The sequence below is a fragment of the Cervus canadensis genome, chromosome 10 (genome assembly GCF_019320065.1).
Source record: "Cervus canadensis isolate Bull #8, Minnesota chromosome 10, ASM1932006v1, whole genome shotgun sequence".
Lineage (NCBI taxonomy): Eukaryota > Metazoa > Chordata > Mammalia > Artiodactyla > Cervidae > Cervus > Cervus canadensis.
The window spans coordinates 62,819,376-62,840,422 of record NC_057395.1 but is presented as its reverse complement, the minus strand read 5'-3'; the positions used below and the strand labels follow the sequence as shown (position 1 = coordinate 62,840,422).

General features: G+C 40.4%; 1 protein-coding gene across 1 annotated transcript in view; it reads left to right on the top strand.

Annotated features, from left to right (window-relative positions):
- PIGU (phosphatidylinositol glycan anchor biosynthesis class U) overlaps window positions 1-21,047 on the top strand; it is a 97,974-nt gene that overhangs the window by 29,686 nt on the left and 47,241 nt on the right. Inside the window, exon 7 of the mRNA XM_043479370.1 lies at window positions 18,140-18,237. Within this exon, the coding sequence (XP_043335305.1) occupies window positions 18,140-18,237 (98 nt within the window). The remainder of the gene's footprint in view (window positions 1-18,139; window positions 18,238-21,047) is intronic.

Here is a 21,047-nt window from a genome sequence, read left to right as displayed (position 1 = left end):
TCCTATGTTGGGTGCATATATATTTATAATTGTTATATCTTCTTCTTGGATTGATCCTTTGATCATTATGTAGTGTCCTTCTTTGTCTCTTTTCACATCCTTTGCGTGTGAGGTCTTAACATCATGTGGGATCTTAGTTCCTGACCAGGGATCAAACCCAGGCCCCCTGCTTTGATCTAATTTGCATGTTTTATTTTCTGTTGATTTTTCCTATCATTTTTACTTCCTCTTTTTCTGGAATACTTCCTTGTTTTTATCTTTTGACTCTTATATGGAATTTTTAATTTTTATTTTATACTTTTAAGTTCTTTGTTGGTCTCCAGTTGTTTCTCTGAGGCATCATTCTTATTTTGTCACACAGTGTTCTCTCTAAGCTGAATTTTCTTGGTTTTGTTTTTGTTTTTAGTTTCCGTTTGTTCTAAGCATGATCCCTTTGTCTTCCTGGACTCCCCCTTTCCCCCCACCCATGGCTGCCTATTTTTTTTTCTGTTTATCTTGAGCTCTATCTTTCATGTGGAGAGATTTTCTCTTATTTATAGTGATCCTTAGCTGTCTGCTTATTATTTAAGAATATTATACTAACTTGTTGATTTGAGACTGTGTACATGGACAAGATTTGTTGATGGATCATTCTCATTGTAGCAAGGTCAGACAGCTGGCTGACTTTTTTGTTGGAGGGATCCCTAAATGTCATCATTTATAGGTTTTCTTTTCCTCTGAATGTATTTAGTTTTTCCACAGAGGAATCTTCCAGTTCCCTGCATAAGGGTAACAGGGTTGGAGTTGCAGTGGGGTAGGGGGTTCATGTGATCAACTGCAAGAGCAGTTGCAGAGGAGTTGGCTGGTTGGAATGCATGGATTTTTTTTTTTAATTGAAGGATAATTGCTTTACAGTATTGTTTCTACTGTACAATAACATGTATCAGCTGTGTGTGTGCTCAGTCACTCAGTCATGTCCAACTCTTTGCAGCCCCATGGACTGTAGCCAGCCAGGCTCCTCTGTCCTTGGGATACGCCAGCAAGAATACTAGAGTGGGTTGCCGTTTCCTACTCGAGGGATGATTCAGCTATAAGTATGCATATATCCCCTACCTCTTGAGCCTCCTACCCACCCCTCGAGGTCATCACAGAGCACGAAGCTGAGCTCCCTGTGTCATAGAGAAGCTTCCCACTAGCTCTGTTTTATACGTGGTATTGCATATATGTCAGTGCTTCTCTCTCAGTTTGTCCCACCCTCTCCTTCCCCTCTGTGTGCATAAGTCTATTCTCCATGTTATTCCTGCCTTGTGAAATAGGTTCATCAGTACCAGTTTTCTCAATTCCATATGTATGTGTTAATAGACAGTATTTGGTTTTCTCTTTCTGACTTATATTTTTATGTAATCTCATTACTACTCTTCAGTCCACACTTCTCTTTAGCCTTTTACTGTGTTTAACATCCCTCGGCCTGTGCCTCTTTAGTTAATTTTCTCCAGAACTATAATCTCTGGGGGTGGAGTAAAATGAAAGATGAGGGTGTGTAGAGGTAGTCAACTGACTGACTGCACATAGTTGAGATGAGACCTGGGGTTCTGGCTGGTCTGTACAAAACCTTTCAGTTTGATTTTCATCTCTGTAACTTACCCCACCTTCCATAGTATCTGATACCTTCAAGGTGCTGGATTTCTCAGAAGTGGTATGGGGTGAGTTGGCCTGATTTTTATTGTTATTTCTCTCTGCAGGCCATTAAGTTGTAATCTCTTTCATATTGCTCATTTATCCCTCTTCCTCCTCCTTTAAAAAAAATAGTTTTTGTTAATGCATCTTAATATTGTTTTATTTATTTTTTAAAATATTTGTTTGACTGCATCAGGTTTTAGTTGCGGCATGTGGGATATTTTTTGCTTCATGTGGGCTCTTTTGTTGCCGCACCCAGGTTCTCTAGTTGTGGTGCGAGGGCTCAGGAGCATGCAGGCTCAGTAGTTGTGGCCCACAGGCTTAATTGCTCTGCCACATGTGGGATCTTAGTTCCCTGACCAGGATGGAACCCAAATCTCCTGCATTGCAAGGCAGATTCCTAACTACTGGACTACCAGGGAAGTCCCCTCTTCTTCCTGCTTTTAATGTTTCCACTATTATATTAAAATTTATTTTACTATAACCTCTTCTCCTATTTTTTCTGATTTAAGACAATTTTTAGTGCTTTATTGTCATTTCAATGAGGTTTTTGGAGGGAAAAATGATAGACATGTGATTTGTTGTTGTTGGGCAGTCCCTAAGTCTTGTCCGACTCTTTGTGACCTCATAGACTGCAGCTCGCCAGGCTTCCCTGTCCTTCACTGTCTCGCAGAGTTTGCTCAAACTCATGTCCATTGAGTCGGTGATGCCATCCAGCCATCTCATCCTCTGTTGATTAGCATTAGAGATATATATTTCCAGATTTTCGCCCCATTTTCCTTTTAGACTTTTAAATATATCAATTAACTGTTGCCTCAAAAGTGTTATTTGACAAAGCACTCCAAAACTCAGCGGCTTAAAAAAACAAAACAAAACTCAGCGACTTAAAACAACAGTACACATTTACTTCACTCGTACGTCTGTAAGTCAGCTAGGTGTCAGCTGATCTAGGTTGGATGTGGCTAGACAGTCTGTTGGTTTCATCGGGGCTCATTCATGCATCAACAGCTGGCTGTAGTCGGCTAATCTAGGCTGGGCTCTTCTCCGCATGTCTGTCATCCTCATGGACCAGGGGACTAATTTAAGCATATTCTTCTCATACTGATGGCAGAGACACAACTGTGAGGCTTGAGCTTTTGAAGTTTCTGGTTGTATCACATGATGCAAACGTAACACATGTCTGAGGTCAGGGGAGATAGTTCTGTATCCTCAGTGGGAGCACACTGCAAAGTTATGTGGCAAAGAGCCTGCACATAGGGAGGGGTAAAGAATTGGCACCAAAAATACAGCCTGCTGCAAATGTCGATAAACATTTAGTCTGTCATTTTTCATGGCTACTTACTGTTCCATTATATTGACCAATAAATAGAAATTCTTTAACCAACTTCTACTATTAAAGATTTAGTTAATAGTTTTCAGTTTTCAGCTGTTTAAATAATGTTACAGTTAATTTTCCTTCTTTTTTTAATTTTTAAATTTTTTTTGGCTTCATCACCAGGCATAGTTCCCCAACCAGGGATCAAACCCTGCCCCCAGCAGTGAAAGTGCTGAGTCTTAACCACTGGACCACCAGGGAATTGCCATACAGTTAATTCTGTAATGTAATTTCTAGCAGTAATTTTCACACCCATGTTCAATTATTTTCTTACACAGAAATAGAGTCCTAGAAATAGAACTGTTGTGTCACAGGCTATATGCCTTCTTTAGGATTTCTGAAATTTATCACTAAATTGCCTTCAAGAGTTTTACCAACTTATACTGCTATAAGAAGTGTCTGAGAGCCCTTGTTTCCCTACATTATTACTGAATAGTTTACACACTTAGGGAACAAAGACTCACAAGTTACACATAGAGCCTTTTACTTAGAGTTTACTTACCTTGTCTAGGGTAGCAGATAGAGAGGACTTGGGTCTTTTTAAGACATTGCTTCTCTTGGAGTGGTTGTGGTGGTCTATCTGTAGGTCGTTTAGTTTAACTTACTGTCAGATTACTTGAAATGACTCTTTGCTGTCTGTGAATACCTCCTACCTTAGTTCCTGTTTCCAGAGTGTCTATCTCAGGTAGATTCATTTATCAAGGTGCCTGGTGTCCATTAAAGTAAGAACTGTTTGCTGCCACCTGGCAGAAGGGATTGAACTGGCCTTTGGAAATGTCACCTTTAAAATAGCTGAGGAATTTCCCTGGCAGTCCATTGCTTAAGACTTCTCACTTCTAATGCAGGGGGTGAAAGTTCTATACCTGGTCAGGGAAATAAGATTTCACATGCCACACAGTATGCCCAAAACATTAAAAAAATAATAATAAAATAGTCAAGCACAAAGCTAGAAAGACTGAAGACATGCCCTCTGAGGTGTGTACAATAGGAGTCTCACACAAAAATGTAAAGTATATCATTTGAAGAACATCTTTCATAAGACTTCATAGGTCAATGAAAAGATTTTGTTTGAGGGGGAAAAATCATATTAAAAAGTTATATATAACTCTTTGACAGCCACACTGTTTTTGATTACACAGAAAAAAATTTTTATTATGTCACTTCAGATTTCTGTCAAGTGAATTTTATAAACTTTTTTGTGATATTGTATGCACAGTTTTGTTTTACTTTTATTATTTGTCTCATATGAATCATGTATGACATTGGTCACATATTTATTAGTTTCTTTAAATCTAAATTTAATTTTTTTAAGTTTTAGGAGTAGTTAAAGTACTTGGTAAAAATAAAAGAAGTTCAAACATATGAAATGAGAAGTAAAAGTCTTTTATCATCCCACCCTACCCCACCTTCTCTTCCATTCTTCAGGTGTACTTGTCATGGGGTCCCAGGCCTTCCCTTTTGCTGGACACCTAAGTTATTTTCCATTGTTGGCAGCTATAAATAGAGACTGTCACAAGTAACATTTCTAATCTGTTAAAATATTTCCAGAATTCTATTTTAGTTAGGTCTCCGAACTACTCTAACTCTTAGGGTATATTAGTAATCTCTATTAATAGTATATACAAAGTTAGTTCAGTTATAAAATTTGCAACTCTTACTTCTACATTTCACATTTGTACCACATAATTAGATATTTAATGAAATTAATGACAGAATAATTCATTAAAGATGAAAACAGTTGGGAGAATTCACAAAAGAAGGGATATAAATGACTAAAATGATGAAGAAATACTCAACTCCATAGATAACTAATCAGTTCAGTTCAGTTCACTCAATCATGTCCGACTCTTTGTGATCCCATGGACTGCAGCACACCAGGCTTCCCTGTCCATCACCAACTCCCAAAGCTTACTCAAAATCATATCCATTGAGTCAGTGATGCCATGCAACCATCTCATTCTCTGTCATCCCCTTCTCCTCCCACCTTCAGTCCTTCCCAGCATCAGGGTCTTTTTCCAGTGAGTCAGTCCTTTGCATCAGGTGGCCAAAGTATTGGAGCTTCCACTTCAGCATCAGTCCTTCCAATGAATATTCAGGACTGATTTCCTTTAGGATGGACTGGTTGGTTCTCCTTGCAGTCCAAGGGACTCTCAAGAGTCTTCTCCAACACCACAGTTCAAAAGCATCAGTTCTTTGGTGCTTAGCTTTCTTTATGGTCCAACTCTCACATCCATACATGACTACTGGAAAAACCATAGCTTTGACTAGATAGACCTCTGTTGGCAAAGTAATGTCTCTGCTTTTTAATATGCTGTCTAGGTTGGTCATAGCTTTTCTCCCAAGATGCCAGCATCTTTTAATTTCATGGCTGCATTCACCATCTGCAGTGATATTGTGATACTGTTCAATATCACAGTAATTCAAGTCTATGCCCCAGCCAGTAATGCTGAAGAAGCTGAAGTTGAACGGTTCTGTGAACACCTACAAGACCTTGTAGAACTAATACCCAAAAAAGATGTCCTTTTCATTATAGGGAACTGTAACGCAAAGATAGGAAGTCAAGAGATACTTGGAGTAACAGGCAAATTTGGCCTTGGAGTACAGAATGAACCAGGGCAAAGGCTTACAGAGTTTTGCCAAGAAAACACACTGGTCATAGCAAACACCCTCTTCCACAAACACAAGAGAAGACTTTATACATGGACATCACCAGATGGTCAAAACCAAAATCAGATTGCTTATATTCTTTGCAGCCAAAGATGGAGAAGCTCTATACAGTCAGCAAAACAAGACTGGGAGCTGACTGTGGCTCAGATCATGAACTCCTTATTGCCATATTCAGACTTAAATTGAAGAAAATTGGGAAAACCATTGGACCATTCAGGTATGACCTAAATCAAATCCCTTAATGATTATACAGTGGAAATGGCAAATAGATTCAAGGGATTATATCTGATAGAGTGCCTGAAGAACTATGAACGGAGGTTAGTGACCTGTACAGGAGGCAGGGATCAGGACCATCCCCAAGGAAAAGAAGTGCAAAAAGGCAAAATGGTTGTCTGAGGAGGCCTTACAAATAGCTGAGAAAAGAAGCTAAAAGCAAAGGAGAAAAGGAAAGATATACCCATTTGAATGCAGAGTTCCAAAGAATAGCAAGGAAAGATAAGAAAGCCTTCCTCAGTGATCAATGCAAAGACATAGAGATAAACAATAGAATGGGAAAGACCAGAGGTCTCTTCAAAAAATTAGAGATACCAAGGGAATATTTCATGCAAAGATGGACACAATAAAGGACAGAAGTGGTAAGGACCTAACAGAAGCAGAAGATATTAAGAAGAGGTGGCAAGAATACACAGAAGAACTATACAAAAAGGATCTTCATGACCCAGATAACCATGATGGTGTGATCACTCACCTAGAGCCAGACATCCTGGAGTGCGAAGTCAAGTGGGCCTTAGCAAGCATCACTACGAACAAAGCTAGTGGAGGTGATGGAATTCCAGTTGAGCTATTTCAAATCCTCAAAGATGATGCTGTGAAAGTGCTGCACTCAATATGCCAGCAAATTTGGGAAACTCAGCAGTAGCCACAGGACTGGAAGAGGTCAGTTTTCATTCCAATCCCAAAGAAAGGCAATGCCAAAGAATGTTCAAACTAGCGCACAACTGAACTCATCTCACAGTCTAGCAAAGTAATGCTCAAAATCCTCCAAGCCAGGCTTCAATAATACGTGAACCGTGAACTTAAGATGGTCAAGCTGGATTTAGAAAAGGCAGAGGAACCAGAGATCAAATTGCCAACATCCGTTGGATCATCAAAAAAGAGAGTTCCAGAAAAACATCTACTTCTGTTTTACTGACTACGCCGAAGCCTTTGACTGTGTGGATCACAACAAACTGTGGAAAATTCTTCAAGAGATGGGAATACCAGCCCACCTGACCTGCCTCCTGGGAGATCTATATGCAGGTCAAGAAGCAACAGTTAGGACTGGACATGGAACAACAGAATGGTTCCAAATCGGGAAAGGAGTATGTCAAGGCTGTATATTGTCACCCTGCTTATTTAACTTCTACGCAGAGTACATCATGCTGGGGTGGATGAAGCACAAGCTGGAATCAAAATTGCCGGGAGAAATATCGATAACCTCAGATATTAGTTATTAGATAACTAATATAGCAAACCAAATTGAAAACACGGAGAAGTGGCTTTTTTATTCCCTTTCAAATCGGCAAAGATTTTAGAAGATAATTCTCAGTGCTGGCAAAGTGCTGTCAAATTGGCATTTTCCCACATCGCAAGTTGACTTATAAATTAGTACAACCCTCTTGGAAAGCAATTTGGCAGTAAAATGTTTGTACTTTTATGAATTTTAGTTTTGATAACCTAATTCTAAAATAATGCAGAATTACAGACCAGGCTTTATGATACAAAGTCATTAATTAAGGATTGTTTATAATAGAAAAATTGGAAACTACTTCAAAATAGAGGAATGACTGAGTAAAACATAAGTTTGTCCATGTAATTAAACAAAATACAATTTACCCATGCACGTGATATTTAATAAATAATTCTAAATTAAGTGAGAGTACATTTATTTTTTACAACTGAGTACAAAATTATATATTTTAATAAAATATAATCTCAACTATGTGAAAACAACAGCACAAATAGAAAATAGATTCCAAAAGAGTAATACGTGTTTCTAGTAGAGTAAGTTCATGAGTAATTTTTGTTTCTTCCTCATATCTGTTTTTTTCCAAAGCTTCCTCAATGAGCACATACTTTAAAATAAATTAACTTAATTGATAAGGGACCGTGGAAGTTAACTTAGTACCTCTCTTCCCAGACTTTGATGGAGCAGCTGCCCCCCAGAAGGGAGTGGCCTCATTTGCTTTGTCCCCTTGAGTCCTTCTCCTTGCTCTCCGTTTACTTCCTGTGTGTCAGGCCAGGGTTGTCTGGGACACGCCAAGAGCCACAGGCCAGGACAAGGTCCAGGCCAATGTATTGTGATGTCCTTGTTGGGGTGTTGGCTTAGAATCTCAGGTCTGTAGGCAGGGTTGATGTTAGTTTAGTGAAGCGTTTTTGGTTTCAGTTCAGAGGTTGGAGCTTTGGTGAAGGAGTACTCTGCGTATCAGTGAGCTAGTTAAAATACTCCATCCCTCTGAAGTTGTCTTCATTAGGTTTTCACAAGGAAAACAAACAGATGTTAATAGGTATCCTGCCTGTTCACTGTGGGTGTTTGTCAGCAGTGAGATGCTCCAGACTGGAAATTCTTGAGGTTTGCCGCCTAAGGACCCTTCCAACTGTCCTTATTCCAGCAAAAGAGGCCTGGATGACAGCACTTGCTTCCCAAGGGAAAAGAAAGATCAGTACTACCAGAGGTAGTCCAGAGTAAGAGCTCAGGCTCCTCTGATGTCAGATAGATGTTAATGAAAAAATGTTGCCTTCAGAATCAGTAAATAAAGGGTGTTGCAGCCCTCAAGCCATCACATTACAGCTGCCCTGAAAGTGAACCTGGAAGGAACTCAGGCTAGAAACAGGATGACCCCATTTAGTGGTCAGTGCTGCAGCCAGTCTCCCCCTTTTCCCCCCTTACCCCCAGACACTGCACCCTGAGGAGGCTCAGGATGAGAATGTATCGACCCAGGTAGCTGAGGTGCATATCAAAGGAATGATGTCAGTAAAACTCTTGCACGTGCTTTTTTAAAGAAAAGTGCTAAATTCCTTAACTTGAGATATCTAGTTTTCTTTCCTTAACAGTAGACTTTTGATGTTCAAATTACCTGGTCTTTGTTTCAAAAACTACTATAGGGCACATGTATATGCATGGCTGAGTCCCTTCACTCTTCACCTGAAACTGTCACAACATTGTTAATCAGCTGTACCCCAATACAAAATAAAGTTTAAAACAAAAAACGAAAAAGCTGCTATATATCCTGGGTCTTCCCTTACTTCTTCGGAAGCAGCCTCTGAGAGCTATCTGAGATGGTTTGTCTCAAGCTTAAGTCCTCAGTCTTGTCCACCAAATAAAACATAAATCTCAACTTTTTAGGTTGTGCATTTTTTTTCAGTCGAGACAGACCTGGTGGCTAATTGTAGCTCCAGCCGTTCCTGACAATATCACCTTAAGCAAGTGACTTAACTGTTTGGGGCCTCAGTTTCCTTGTCTATAACATGGGAACTGAAACAATCTCTACTGCATAAAGGGAACATAAAGAATGAATGAGATGATAATGTGAAACAGTGTAGTGTAGGGGCAGGTACTGGATGCTCAGTAAATGGCGGTGCTGATTGTTACTCTTAATAGTATCTTCCTATTTAAAAGACCCCTCAGGATAGACAAGGTCTCCCTGAGTCTTCTGGAAAGGACTTGGGAGAAGGTTGAAATGAGAGGTTCTCTTCCTGGAGCCCTGGAAGAACATGGCAGAGTGGTGATCCTGAGCCCTGATGAACCCGTCACTTCCATATGTGGTTCCTCTGGGTAACCTTTTCACAGGCCCAAGGACCCTAGGATGAATCAGCCTGGGATTTTGTCAGATCAACCCAACTTGGAAACCTGTTTGTTTTAGTTACCAGTGCTGAGGCCTCAGGCAGATCACACAGCCTCTAGAGCTTCAGTTTGATCACACAGATAAGATCAGCCTCATGGATTAGTGGAGGAATAAACAAGAAACAAAAACCCAGTCAAATAGTTGCTCTGTTTGTTATGATGTTAATGATACAGTCATGGACTGAGGTCTAGAAGGTAGCATAGTGACGCAGTTAAAGACTAGGGGCTCTGTAATGCGACTGTCTTGGTTGATATTCTGTTACTGTTCACCAGTTTGGGAACCCTTGGCGGATAACATCTCTGTCCTTCAGTTGATCTGTCTGTAAAATCGGGATAGAAATAGTATCCGCTTCATGGAATTATTGGAAGGACTAAAGGACTTAATAGGTTTAAAGTGCTTATAGTCGAGGCTGGAACAGAATATATGCTCAGTGAATTATCGTCGTCATCATTACTGATACGCATGGACCACTCTGAGAAAGCCTGCACTGTTGAAAGAATACTGGGTGAGGAGGCTGGAACACTGGGCCAGGCCCCAGCCCCTCCTCCTGCCCAGTCATCTTGCTTGCTGTTCAGGCCCTAGTGCAACTTTCTCTTCTGAGTGTCCTGTGGGACCTCAGTCCTTTTGACCACATTCCAGTCTGTCCCACTGCCTATTCTAGTACAGGTCGCTGTCTGTGTCCGAGGCTCTGCTCATTCTCCTTGAATTCCACATCTTGAACCAGCCCCCACAGCCCCACCTCATCGACATTCCTGCATTGTCCTATAGCTCTGCCCCCTACCCAGGCCCAGATCCCTTCAAAGTACAGTCTCTGGAGGCAGAGTGTTAGCCCAGGTCTTGCCAAGGCTTGTTTTGGCCTTCACGCTGAAACAAATAGAGGCTTGGAAAACATAGTCAAAGCTCGATTGGCTAGATAATGAAATTTCCTGTAGCCAGTGCACATATACAGTTGACTAATTTACTTTAATATTCTTACAATAAGGCCAAAGACTAGGGCTGGTACAGAAAACCTAGTGTCTGAGTATCTGGGCCATTCTAGCAGATAAATGGTAGCAATTATATCTTTTTTTTTTTTTTTTTTTTGGTAAAATTCAGTCTTCTTGGTATAGTTTCTCCTGGTTAGACAAGCAGGATGCCCTAGCTCTTGCCCAAATGAGGCTGCCACTTTGTTATTATTTGAGATACCATGCCCAGGCTTGTAGACATGTTCTTGAATGATTGTGCAAGCTAAGCCTTTCTTGATTTGACCCCTACCTACTTGCTTGCTGAGACTATTTTTGGCCACACTGCGTGGCATGTGGGGTCTTAGTTCTCGGACTAGGGATTGAACTCCCACCCCTTGCATTGGAAGCACGGTCTTAAGCACTGGACCACCATGGAAGTCCCTTGCTGAGACTTCTTAGATTATAACTTTTTGTTGAAGTACGACATATATACAGAAAAGAGCACAGATCATTAGTGTACAGTTCAATGAATTTTCACAAGATGATGAGTAACCAACACATTAAGAAACAGGATGTTACCGACATTTACAAAAGTCCCTTTTGCACCGTCTTCCAGCCACTCCTTCCAACTCTGTTTTTGCCATGTTGAGCTAATTACAGTCCTCATCCCTCCACCCCCACCACAGCTTTCTTCCCCTTGCCCTCCTGCCTGTGCAACTGCTGTTCCCTTGGACTGCCAGGCCTCACCTACTCATTGTTCAAAACTCAGGTGTCATCTTCTCCTGATGGGTTCTGAATACTTCCATCGTACTTTCCTCCCATAATTTGTCATTGTTTACTGGGAGCTCCCTGAGGACAGAAACTATCTGAGTCATCAGTCTTCCGCACTCAGCACAGGCTTGGCATAGAACCGGCACTCCAGAAATGTTTGCATATTGTATTGTTGTTGTTCTATCTCTGAGTTGTGTCTGACTCTTTGTGACTCCATGGACTGCAGCATACCAGCCTTCCCTGTCCTTCACTATCTCTCGGAGTTTGCTCAAACTCATGTCCGTTGAGTCAGTGATGCCATCCAACCTTCTCACCTTCTGCAGCCCTCTTCTCCTGCTCTCAATCTTTCTCAGCATCAGGGTCTTTTCCAGTGAGTTGGCTCTTTGCATCAGGTAGCCAAAGGATTGGAGCTTCAGCATCAGTCCTTCCAACGAATATTCAGGGTTGATTTCCTTTAGGATTGATTGGTTTGATCTCCTTGCAGTCCAAGGGACTCTGAAGAGTGTCTAAAATATTTGAAAACACCTTATATTTTTATCTTTCCTGACCCTGTCCCAAGCACATTCCATCCTCCTGCCTTCCTAATTCACTTTTCTTGCCTCTTCTAGTTTTTTTAAAAAAAACCATGTCAGCCCTGTCTGAGTCTCTTGTGTGCCTCTACACTCCCCCCTCACTGTTGCTCAGACTGTGCGTGTGCGCCATCCACACATGCCCTAGCCTCCCACACACCAGGCCTCTGACTATTGCAGGACCACATTTCTGCCCCCAGACCAGAGGCCTCAGTCTTCTAATAGTTTGCTCCACATCCTCTGTGCTGGCTGCCTGCCACAGGTCCTCAACTGCTATTCTGCAGGGTCTGTTTTATTTAAAAGTCAGAGTCTATGGTAAGCGGCTTATGGCTTAGATGGTAAAGAATCTGCCTGAAATGCAGGAGACCTGGGTTCGATCCCTGGGTTGGGAGGATCCCCTGGAGAAGGGAATGGCAACCCACTCCAGTATTCTTGCCTGGAGAATTCTGTGGACAGAAGAGCCTGGAGGGCTACAGTCCATGGGATCTCAAAGAGTCGGACATGACCGAATGACTAACACTACGTGTTTCATTACTCTGTATTTTATACTTCGTAAGTTTTCCTTTCTCAAGAACATTGGTCTTGATTAGACTTAAGGTGATCATTTCACAATATGTAGAAATATCAAATCATTATGTTGTACATCTAAAACTTATGTAATGTTATATGTCAATTATATCTCAATTAAAAAAAAAAAGAAAATTGATTTTCTCCTAAGATTGTTAAAAGAGTTTTCAGGGGAACTCCCTGGTAGTCCAGTGGTTAGGACTTTGCACTTTCACTTCGGCGGGCGTGGGTTTGATCCCTGGTCCAGGAGCTAAAATCCCACAAGCTGCACAGTGCAGCCAAATAAAAATAAGATAATTACAAAAATAAAAAGGATTTCACATGTATCCCTGAATGATATTCATTCATTCACCATGTAGGCGAGGTATTGTGCTAAGATGCTAGAGATTCTAAGTTAAGAGAGGTTTATTGCCTTTGATTAACTCAGACACATGAGAAAGAAATATTAGCAAATTATTAGAAGAGTGTCAGTACTGAATGAGAGTGTTGAATGAGTAAGAAAATGGGCACTGGAATCAGCCGAGTGATCCCGTTACTTAACTTGATACACACACATCTTCATTTCTGTACCTTGATTTATTCACTTGAAGAGCTTTGACCTACAGAGGATAGGTGCCTAGCCCTTAGTAAGTGATGGGTAAATGGTAGCTATACTTGACTATCATTAGCATCTCTGCTTAGGCCTCATAGAGGAAGTAACATTTCAGCTGGTCACTAAAGGATGGGTCTCTACTAGAAGGAGGACAGGGAAGAACAGCTAAGAAATAGCCTGAGAACAGACACAGAAGAATGAAAGGGAATGATGTTTTTAGACATTGGAGAATGATCCAGTGTAGCAGAAGAACAGAGGATGTGTAGGAGATGGTAAGAGATGAAGCTCAGGAAATAAGACCCAGCTAGTGAAAGGTCTTTTTAAAAATTAATTAATTAATTATTTGGCTGCGCCAGGACTTAGTTGCGGTGCACAGGATCTTCAATCTTCGTAGCTACATGTGGGATCTTTACTTGCAGCATGGAAACTCTTAGTTGGGGCATGTGGGATCTAGTTCTCTGACCAGGGATCGAACCCTGGCCCCCTGCTTTGGGAGTGCGGAGTCTTAGCCACTGGACCGCCAGGGAAGTTCTCAGTGAAGGGTCATGTTTGCTGCTAGAATTTGGACATCATCTGATAGATGAAATAGAACCCTGAGAAGTCTTTTAAGAGGGGCTTGTCACAATCTAAACTGTCTTTTAGAAGTTTCCTTCCAGTACTTCTGTGAGGATGGATTGGATGGGAGGGAGGTGGGGAGACCACTGAGAAGAAGAACCTGCTAAAAACTGGTGAGAGAAGTTGAGAGGGCGAATTGCAGTGATGAATATTCCAGAGGTGGGTCAGGGGGGCGTGGTGACTGGTGGAAGGATTGTGAGAGCAGGAGGGTTGAAGAAGAGCTGCAGTGTCCAGAGAGCTGCTGATGCCACATACTGGTAGAGGGACTAGCAGAAGGAACAGACTTTTCCTTCCTAATTATTTCATTCAAGGAGAAAGACTGCTTCTTCCTGATCTTGGAAGCAAGTATTCTAAAACTCACAAATCCATTTTTTAGCTGGGAGCAGTTTCTTCTCTCTTGGGCCTTATAAATAGTTAGCTGCTCCAGACAAATAATTACTAATCTTGGGTGCTTAGGGCAGAAGGTGGCTTTGTTTCTTTCACTCCCTGGAGTCTCTTGGGGGAGAGAGGGGTGAAAGCCATGTGTTTGTTTTCACCACATTTGTAAGAATGAATGGAGTTGAAACATTACCCCTCCTCTGTTAACAGACACATGGGCCTCTTCTCACTCCCACAGCCATTAATCTCTGTAGAAAACAGTGTTAAATTTAAAAGTTCTTGGGACTTCCTTGGTGCTCCAGTGGTTAAAAATACACCTTCCAGTGCAGGGGACACAGGTTCTATCCCTGGTCAGGGGACTAAGATCCCATATGCCGAGGGGCAGCTAAGCCCATGCACCACAACTGCTGAGCTGATAATGCTCTGCAGCTAGAGAGAAGACTGTTTGCCGCAATGAAAGATCCTGCATGCTGCAACTAAGACCTGACACAGCTAAATGTTTTTTTTTTTTTCCCCCCAAAAAAGTTCATTCCGGCTTTTCCCCTCTCTTTGCTGGTTTCCCACAAAATACCATTCACCTTTTTGCACTGGTCAAGGAATTCTGAGTCCCCCCTAGCTGTTGGACTCCAGAATAGCACCTTGCCCACCACCACCATCTCCCTATCTTAGAATTGACCTGGTTCTGGTTCTAGCTGTGTGGGGGCCTCTGCTGGTAACATAGCTTGGCGGGGCACAATCTGTCCCTGCTCAGTCATATTTACAAGTATCGTGGATACAGGCCGTCACGCTGGCATTAGTCAACAATAGCCCATTCTATAGAGTTCTCTCCTTGGTCTTTTACTTCCAGCTTCCTCCTTTCTCTGCCTTCTTTCCACTTTCTTTCAACGAGGAATTGTTTTCAGCTGGTGAGTTGTTGGCTTGAAGTGTGGAGCGCCCAAAGTTACTTTCTCCATCACTCTCTGGTGAAGTAGTCGCTTTCATAACCCTCCCTCTTCCAAGGTGGCTCTTAGATGTTCCAAGTATAGATCTTCCTTGATTTATAATGAAGTTATGTCCCAGTAAACCCATCACAGGTGAACCTAAGTCAAAGCTACATTGAGTGCACCTCACCTGCTGAACATTATAGCTTAGTTTAACCTAGCCTACCTTAAATGTGCTCAGAACACCTACATGAGCCTACAGTTGGGTGGACAAAATCATCCAACACAAAGCCTATTTTATAATAAAGTGTTGAATATTCATGCAATTTATTGAATCTGTGCTGAAAGTGAAAAGCGGAATAGTTGAATGGATGCAAGTGTGTTGATTGTTTAACCTCGCGATTGAGTGGTTGACTGGGAGCTGCGGCTGCTGCTGCCCACCATCACTAGTCTGGGGGAAAAGAAAATTCAAAATTAGAAGTATGGTTTCTGCTGAATGCTCATCACTTTTGTACCATAATTAAAAAAAAAAACGCAAGTCAAACCACTGTGCATAGACCACATTAGTGGGCAGAAAAGTCCTATGGAACAGCTCCTTCTGTTTATTTCTGGAGCTGAGTTGGGAGAGGGTAAAATTTTCTGGACTGAGTGGAGTGAATAGTTCCTTCTTTTATGAAACACCTTTGAGAGGATGTCTGTTTTTTTTCAGTAAAAGTTGACCCCACACTAGTAAGAGTGACTATGAACACTATTATTTGATGAAATATTATCATTATAGATACCAGCCTTGGACCATCAATTGATCTCTACTGATTTCTGGGCCACTCTGGAATCTCTGTGGTAAACTAGGTATCTATCTCTAGCTTTGATTTTAGGGTACTCCTTTATCTTAAACCATCTGAAAGGGCATAGCTACTCGGTTTTTAAAAATATTTATCAGTTTTTTCTTACATCCATCTAGTTTTTTTAAACTGAAGTATAATTGATTTACAATGTTGTAGTTTGCATCTGCTAATCTCAAACTCCTAACTTAACCCTCTGTCATCCCCTTTCCCTCTTTGGTAACAGTAAATTTATTTTCTATGTCTATGAGTCTTTCTGTTTCATAAATAAGTTCATTTGTGTCATATTTTAGATTCCACATATAAATGATATCATATGGTGTTTGTCTTTCTAACTTCACTTAGTATGATAATCTCTTGGTCCATCCATGTTGCTGCAGATGGCATTATTTCATTCTTTTTTATGGCTGAGTAGTATTCCATTGAGTGTATATACCACATCTTCTTTATTTTTTATCTGCTGGTGGACATTTAGGTTGTTTCCATGTCTTGTAAATAGTGCTGCCATTAATATTGGAGTGCATGTATCTTTTTGAACTAGAGTTTTCTCCAGATATACACCCAGACGTGGGATTTTTGGATTATATTGCAACTCTACTTTTTAGTTTTTTAAGGAACCTCCATACTGTTTTCCATAGTGGCTGCACCAACTTACATTTTCACCAACAGTGTAGGAGGGTTCCCTTTTTTCCACACCCTCTCCAGCAGTTATTATTTGTAGACTTTTTAATGATGGTCCTTCTGACCAGTGTGAGGTTGTATACCTCATTGTAGTTTTGATTTGCATTTCTCTAATAATTAGTGATGTTGAACATCTTTTCATGTATTTCTTGGTCATTTGTATGTCTCCTTTGGAGAAATAAATATCTGTTTAAGTCTTCTGCTCATTTTTTGACTTGGGTTTTTTTGTTTTGTTATTAAATTGTGTGAGCTGTTTATATATTTTAGAAATTAATCCCTTGTCAGTTGTATCATTTAGAAATATTTTCTCCCAGTCTAAGAAGGTGAGGGTGGGATGTTTCAAAAGAACAGCATGTATACTATCTATGGTGAAACAGATCACCAGCCCAGGTGGGATGCATGAGACAAGTGCTCGGGCCTGGTGCACTGGGAAGACCCAGAGGAATCGGGTGGAGAGGGAGGTGGGAGGGGGGATCGGGATGGGGAATAAGTGTAAATCTATGGCTGATTCATATCAATGTATGACAAAACCCACTGAAATGTTGTGAAGTAATTAGCCTCCAACTAATAAAAAAATTAAAAAAAAAAAAAAAAAGAAATATTTTCTCCCAGTCTGTAGGTTGTCTTTTTGTTTTGTTTGTGATTTCCTTTGCTGTACAAAAGCTTATAAATTTGATTAGGTCCTATTTGTTTATTTTTGCTTTCATTTCTATTGCCTTGGGAGACAAGATACCAGTTTTTTTCTGAAGACAAAAACAAAGGATCCTTATAGGAAGTTTAGAAAATACAGAGAAGCAAAAATGAAAAATCACCATAATCCAACCACCCAGAGGAAAACACTGTGAAATTTGTGGCCTAGCCATTTAGGTTTTTTAAAAATATATTTATGTTTTGTTTTTTTTTTAAAGAGGTTATAGCATGTATCTCTTATGATCTTCAATTAATAGAATGTTATAAGTATCTCTCCATGTTGTTGAAAATTCTTTATAACATCATATTTAGTAATTCCATAGCGGCCCATTTTATGTAGAGAATAGGGACATTATTAATAAAGATAAATAGATATTAATTTGAAAAAATAAAAAGCATATGACCAAAAGAGAGTACAAAAGGAAAGGATATTATAAAAATAGTGATGGAGTGTTGCAACAATCATAAGTATAGGTTACAGGGACTTCCCTGGTGATTCAGTGGTTAGGGCTCTGTGCTTCCACTGAGGGGGTCCAGGTTTGATCCCTGGTTGGGGAACAAAGGTCCTGCATGCTGCCCAATGCGAGCCCCCAAAAAAGTATAGGTTTCACAGCTCTGAATCTCATAAGCAATAATTGTAAGCTTAATAAACTGTTTAGTTAAACAGGACATGGGTGTTAACAGACTAGATCTTTTTATTCATCTTTGGGCTGAAGTTTTGTGAAATCTTTCTGGGTCTGAAAATTTTACAAGAAATATACCAGTGGTGTTGCCAAAGGTAAGTGGTTTTGACTTTCTTGGTTTCCTTTCATTAGAAATTAAGCCGAGAAGTTCTCACTCTTGTGAGTTTGCATACATCCTAGGCACCAGGAGACATTTGACAGATTATTTGACAGCAGTTATGGGAAGTTTCTTGTTGGGGGGACTGGCTGAATTGAATCCTAATTGATGTGCCTGGATTAGACCATGTATTTCTTTCTTTTTACAGGTAGTGCCTTCCTCAGTGCTATCTTTCTTGCCTTAGCAACGTACCAGTCTCTGTACCCACTCACCTTGTTTGTCCCAGGACTCCTCTATCTCCTCCAGGTAAGCACTTGCTGGTCAGAAGCCAACACTCAGGTGACATTTAATACACAGCATGGTCCTTGCTTAGGGGAAAGAATGGCATGGCACAAAAAAGTCTGTGGGACTGGGTCCCCAGTTCATATTTGCTTGCTTCTCCTTGAAAATACAAAGAAACTTGACTAACTTTAAACCAAGTGAAGCCCTGGGTAGCCATTCCCTTCTCCAGGGGATCTTCCTGACCCAGGGATCGAACCCAGGTCTCCTGCATTGCAGGCAGATAATTTTTTTTTTTTTTTTTTTAACTTTTCTTTTTTTTTCTTTTTCATTTATTTTTATTAGTTGGAGGCTAATTACTTCACAACATTGCAGTGGGTTTTGTCATACATTGACATGAATCAGCCATGGAGTTACATGTGTTCCCCATCCCGATCCCCCCTCCCACCTCCCACCTCCCTCTCCACCCGATTCCTCTAGGTCTTCCCAGTGCACCAGGCCCGAGCATTTGTCTCATGCATCCCACCTGGGCTGGTGATCTGTTTCACCATAGATAGTATACATGCTGTTCTCTCGAAACATCCCACCCTCGCCTTCTCCCACAGAGTCCAAAAGTCTGTTCTGTACATCTGTGTCTCTTTTTCTGTTTTGCGTATAGGGTTATCATTACCATCTTTCTAAATTCCATATATATGTGTTAGTATACTGTAATGGTCTTTATCTTTCTGGCTTACTTCACTCTGTATAATGGGCTCCAGTTTCATCCATCTCATTAGAACTGATTCAAATGAATTATTTTTAATGGCTGAGTAATATTCCATGGTGTATATGTACCACAGCTTCCTTATCCATTCGTCTGCTGATGGGCATCTAGGTTGCTTCCATGTCCTGGCTATTATAAACAGTGCTGGATGAACATTGGGGTGCATGTGTCTCTTTCAGATCTGGTTTCCTCAGTGTATATGCCCAGAAGTGGGATTGCTGGGTCATATGGCAGTTCTATTTCCAGTTTTTTAAGGAATCTCCACACTGTTTTCCATAGTGGCTGTACTAGTTTGCATTCCCACCAACAGTGTAAGAGGGTTCCCTTTTCTCCACACCCTCTCCAGCATTTATTGCTTGTAGACTTTTGGATAGCAGCCATCCTGACTGGCGTGTAATGGTACCTCATTGTGGTTTTGATTTGCATTTCTCTAATAATGAGTGATGTTGAGCATCTTTTCATGTGTTTGTTAGCCATCTGTATGTCTTCTTTGGAGAAATGTCTGTTTAGTTCTTTGGCCCATTTTTTGATTGGGTCATTTATTTTTCTGGAATTGAGCTGCAGGAGTTGCTTGTATATTTTTGAGATTAATCCTTTGTCTGTTGCTTCATTTGCTATTATTTTCTCCCAATCTGAGGGCTGTCTTTTCACCTTGCTGATAGTTTGCTTTGTTGTGCAAAAGCTTTTAAGTTTAATTAGGTCCCATTTGTTCATTTTTGCTTTTATTTCCAATATTCTGGGAGGTGGGTCATAGAGGATCCTGCTGTGATTCATGTCGGAGAGTGTTTTGCCTATGTTCTCCTCTAGGAGTTTTATAGTTTCTGGTCTTACATTTAGATCTTTAATCCATTTTGAGTTTATTTTTGTGTATGGTGTTAGAAAGTGTTCTAGTTTCATTCTTTTACAAGTGGTTGACCAGTTTTCCCAGCACCACTTGTTAAAGAGGTTGTCTTTTTTCCATTGTATATCCTTGCCTCCTTTGTCAAAGATAAGGTGTCCATAGGTTCGTGGATTTATCTCTGGGCTTTCTATTCTGTTCCATTGATCTATATTTCTGTCTTTGTGCCAGTACCATACTGTCTTGATGACTGTGGCTTTGTAGTGTAGTCTGAAGTCAGGCAGGTTGATTCCTCCAGTTCCATTCTTCTTTCTCAAGGATTACTTTGGCTATTCGAGGTTTTTTGTATTTCCATACAAATTGTGAAATTATTTGTTCTAGTTCTGTGAAAAATACCATTGGTAGCTTGATAGGGATTGCATTGAATCTATAGATTGCTTTGGGTAGAACAGCCATTTTGACAACATTGATTCTTCCAGTCCATGAACACGGTATGTTTCTCCGTCTGTTTGTGTCCTCTTTGATTTCTTTCATCAGTGTTTTATAGTTTTCTATGTATAGGTCTTTTGTTTCTTTAGGTAGATATACTCCTAAGTATTTTATTCTTTTTGTTGCAATGGTGAATGATATTGTTTCCTTAATTTCTCTTTCTGTTTTTTCATTGTTAGTGTATAGGAATGCAAGGGATTTCTGTGTGTTAATTTTATATCCTGCAACTTTACTATATTCATTGATTAGCTCTAATAATTTTCTGGTAGAGTCTTTTGCAGGCAGATTCTTTATCTGAGTCACCAAGGAACCCCCAATGATCATTATGATCTAAATCATTGCAAATGTATCAGTGCATATCATTTTTATGTTTGTAATTGGGATTCTTGCACTCTTTTTTTTTTTGCCTAATATTCACAGATCCTTCTCTGAGCCCATTTCTTTAACTGTATTTTGTATAACAACACTGCCTTTGTAAGGTTCTTGCATGAATTTAATGTTGTGGGTGTACCTGATGCAATGCCTGGACCATAGTGGGAGAGCAGTAGTTTAGTTGAAGAATGCAAACTGCTAATATTTACTGAGAACTTACTACATGTTGGTCACTATGCTGAACACTCTCCAGGCATCATCTCATTTCAACCACAGAAGAACTTTAACAGGTAGGTCATATTATAAGCTGTATATTCATCTACTAGTAATGATATTAGACACATGCATTGCAGCTAGAATGTATGGCAGTTTAAT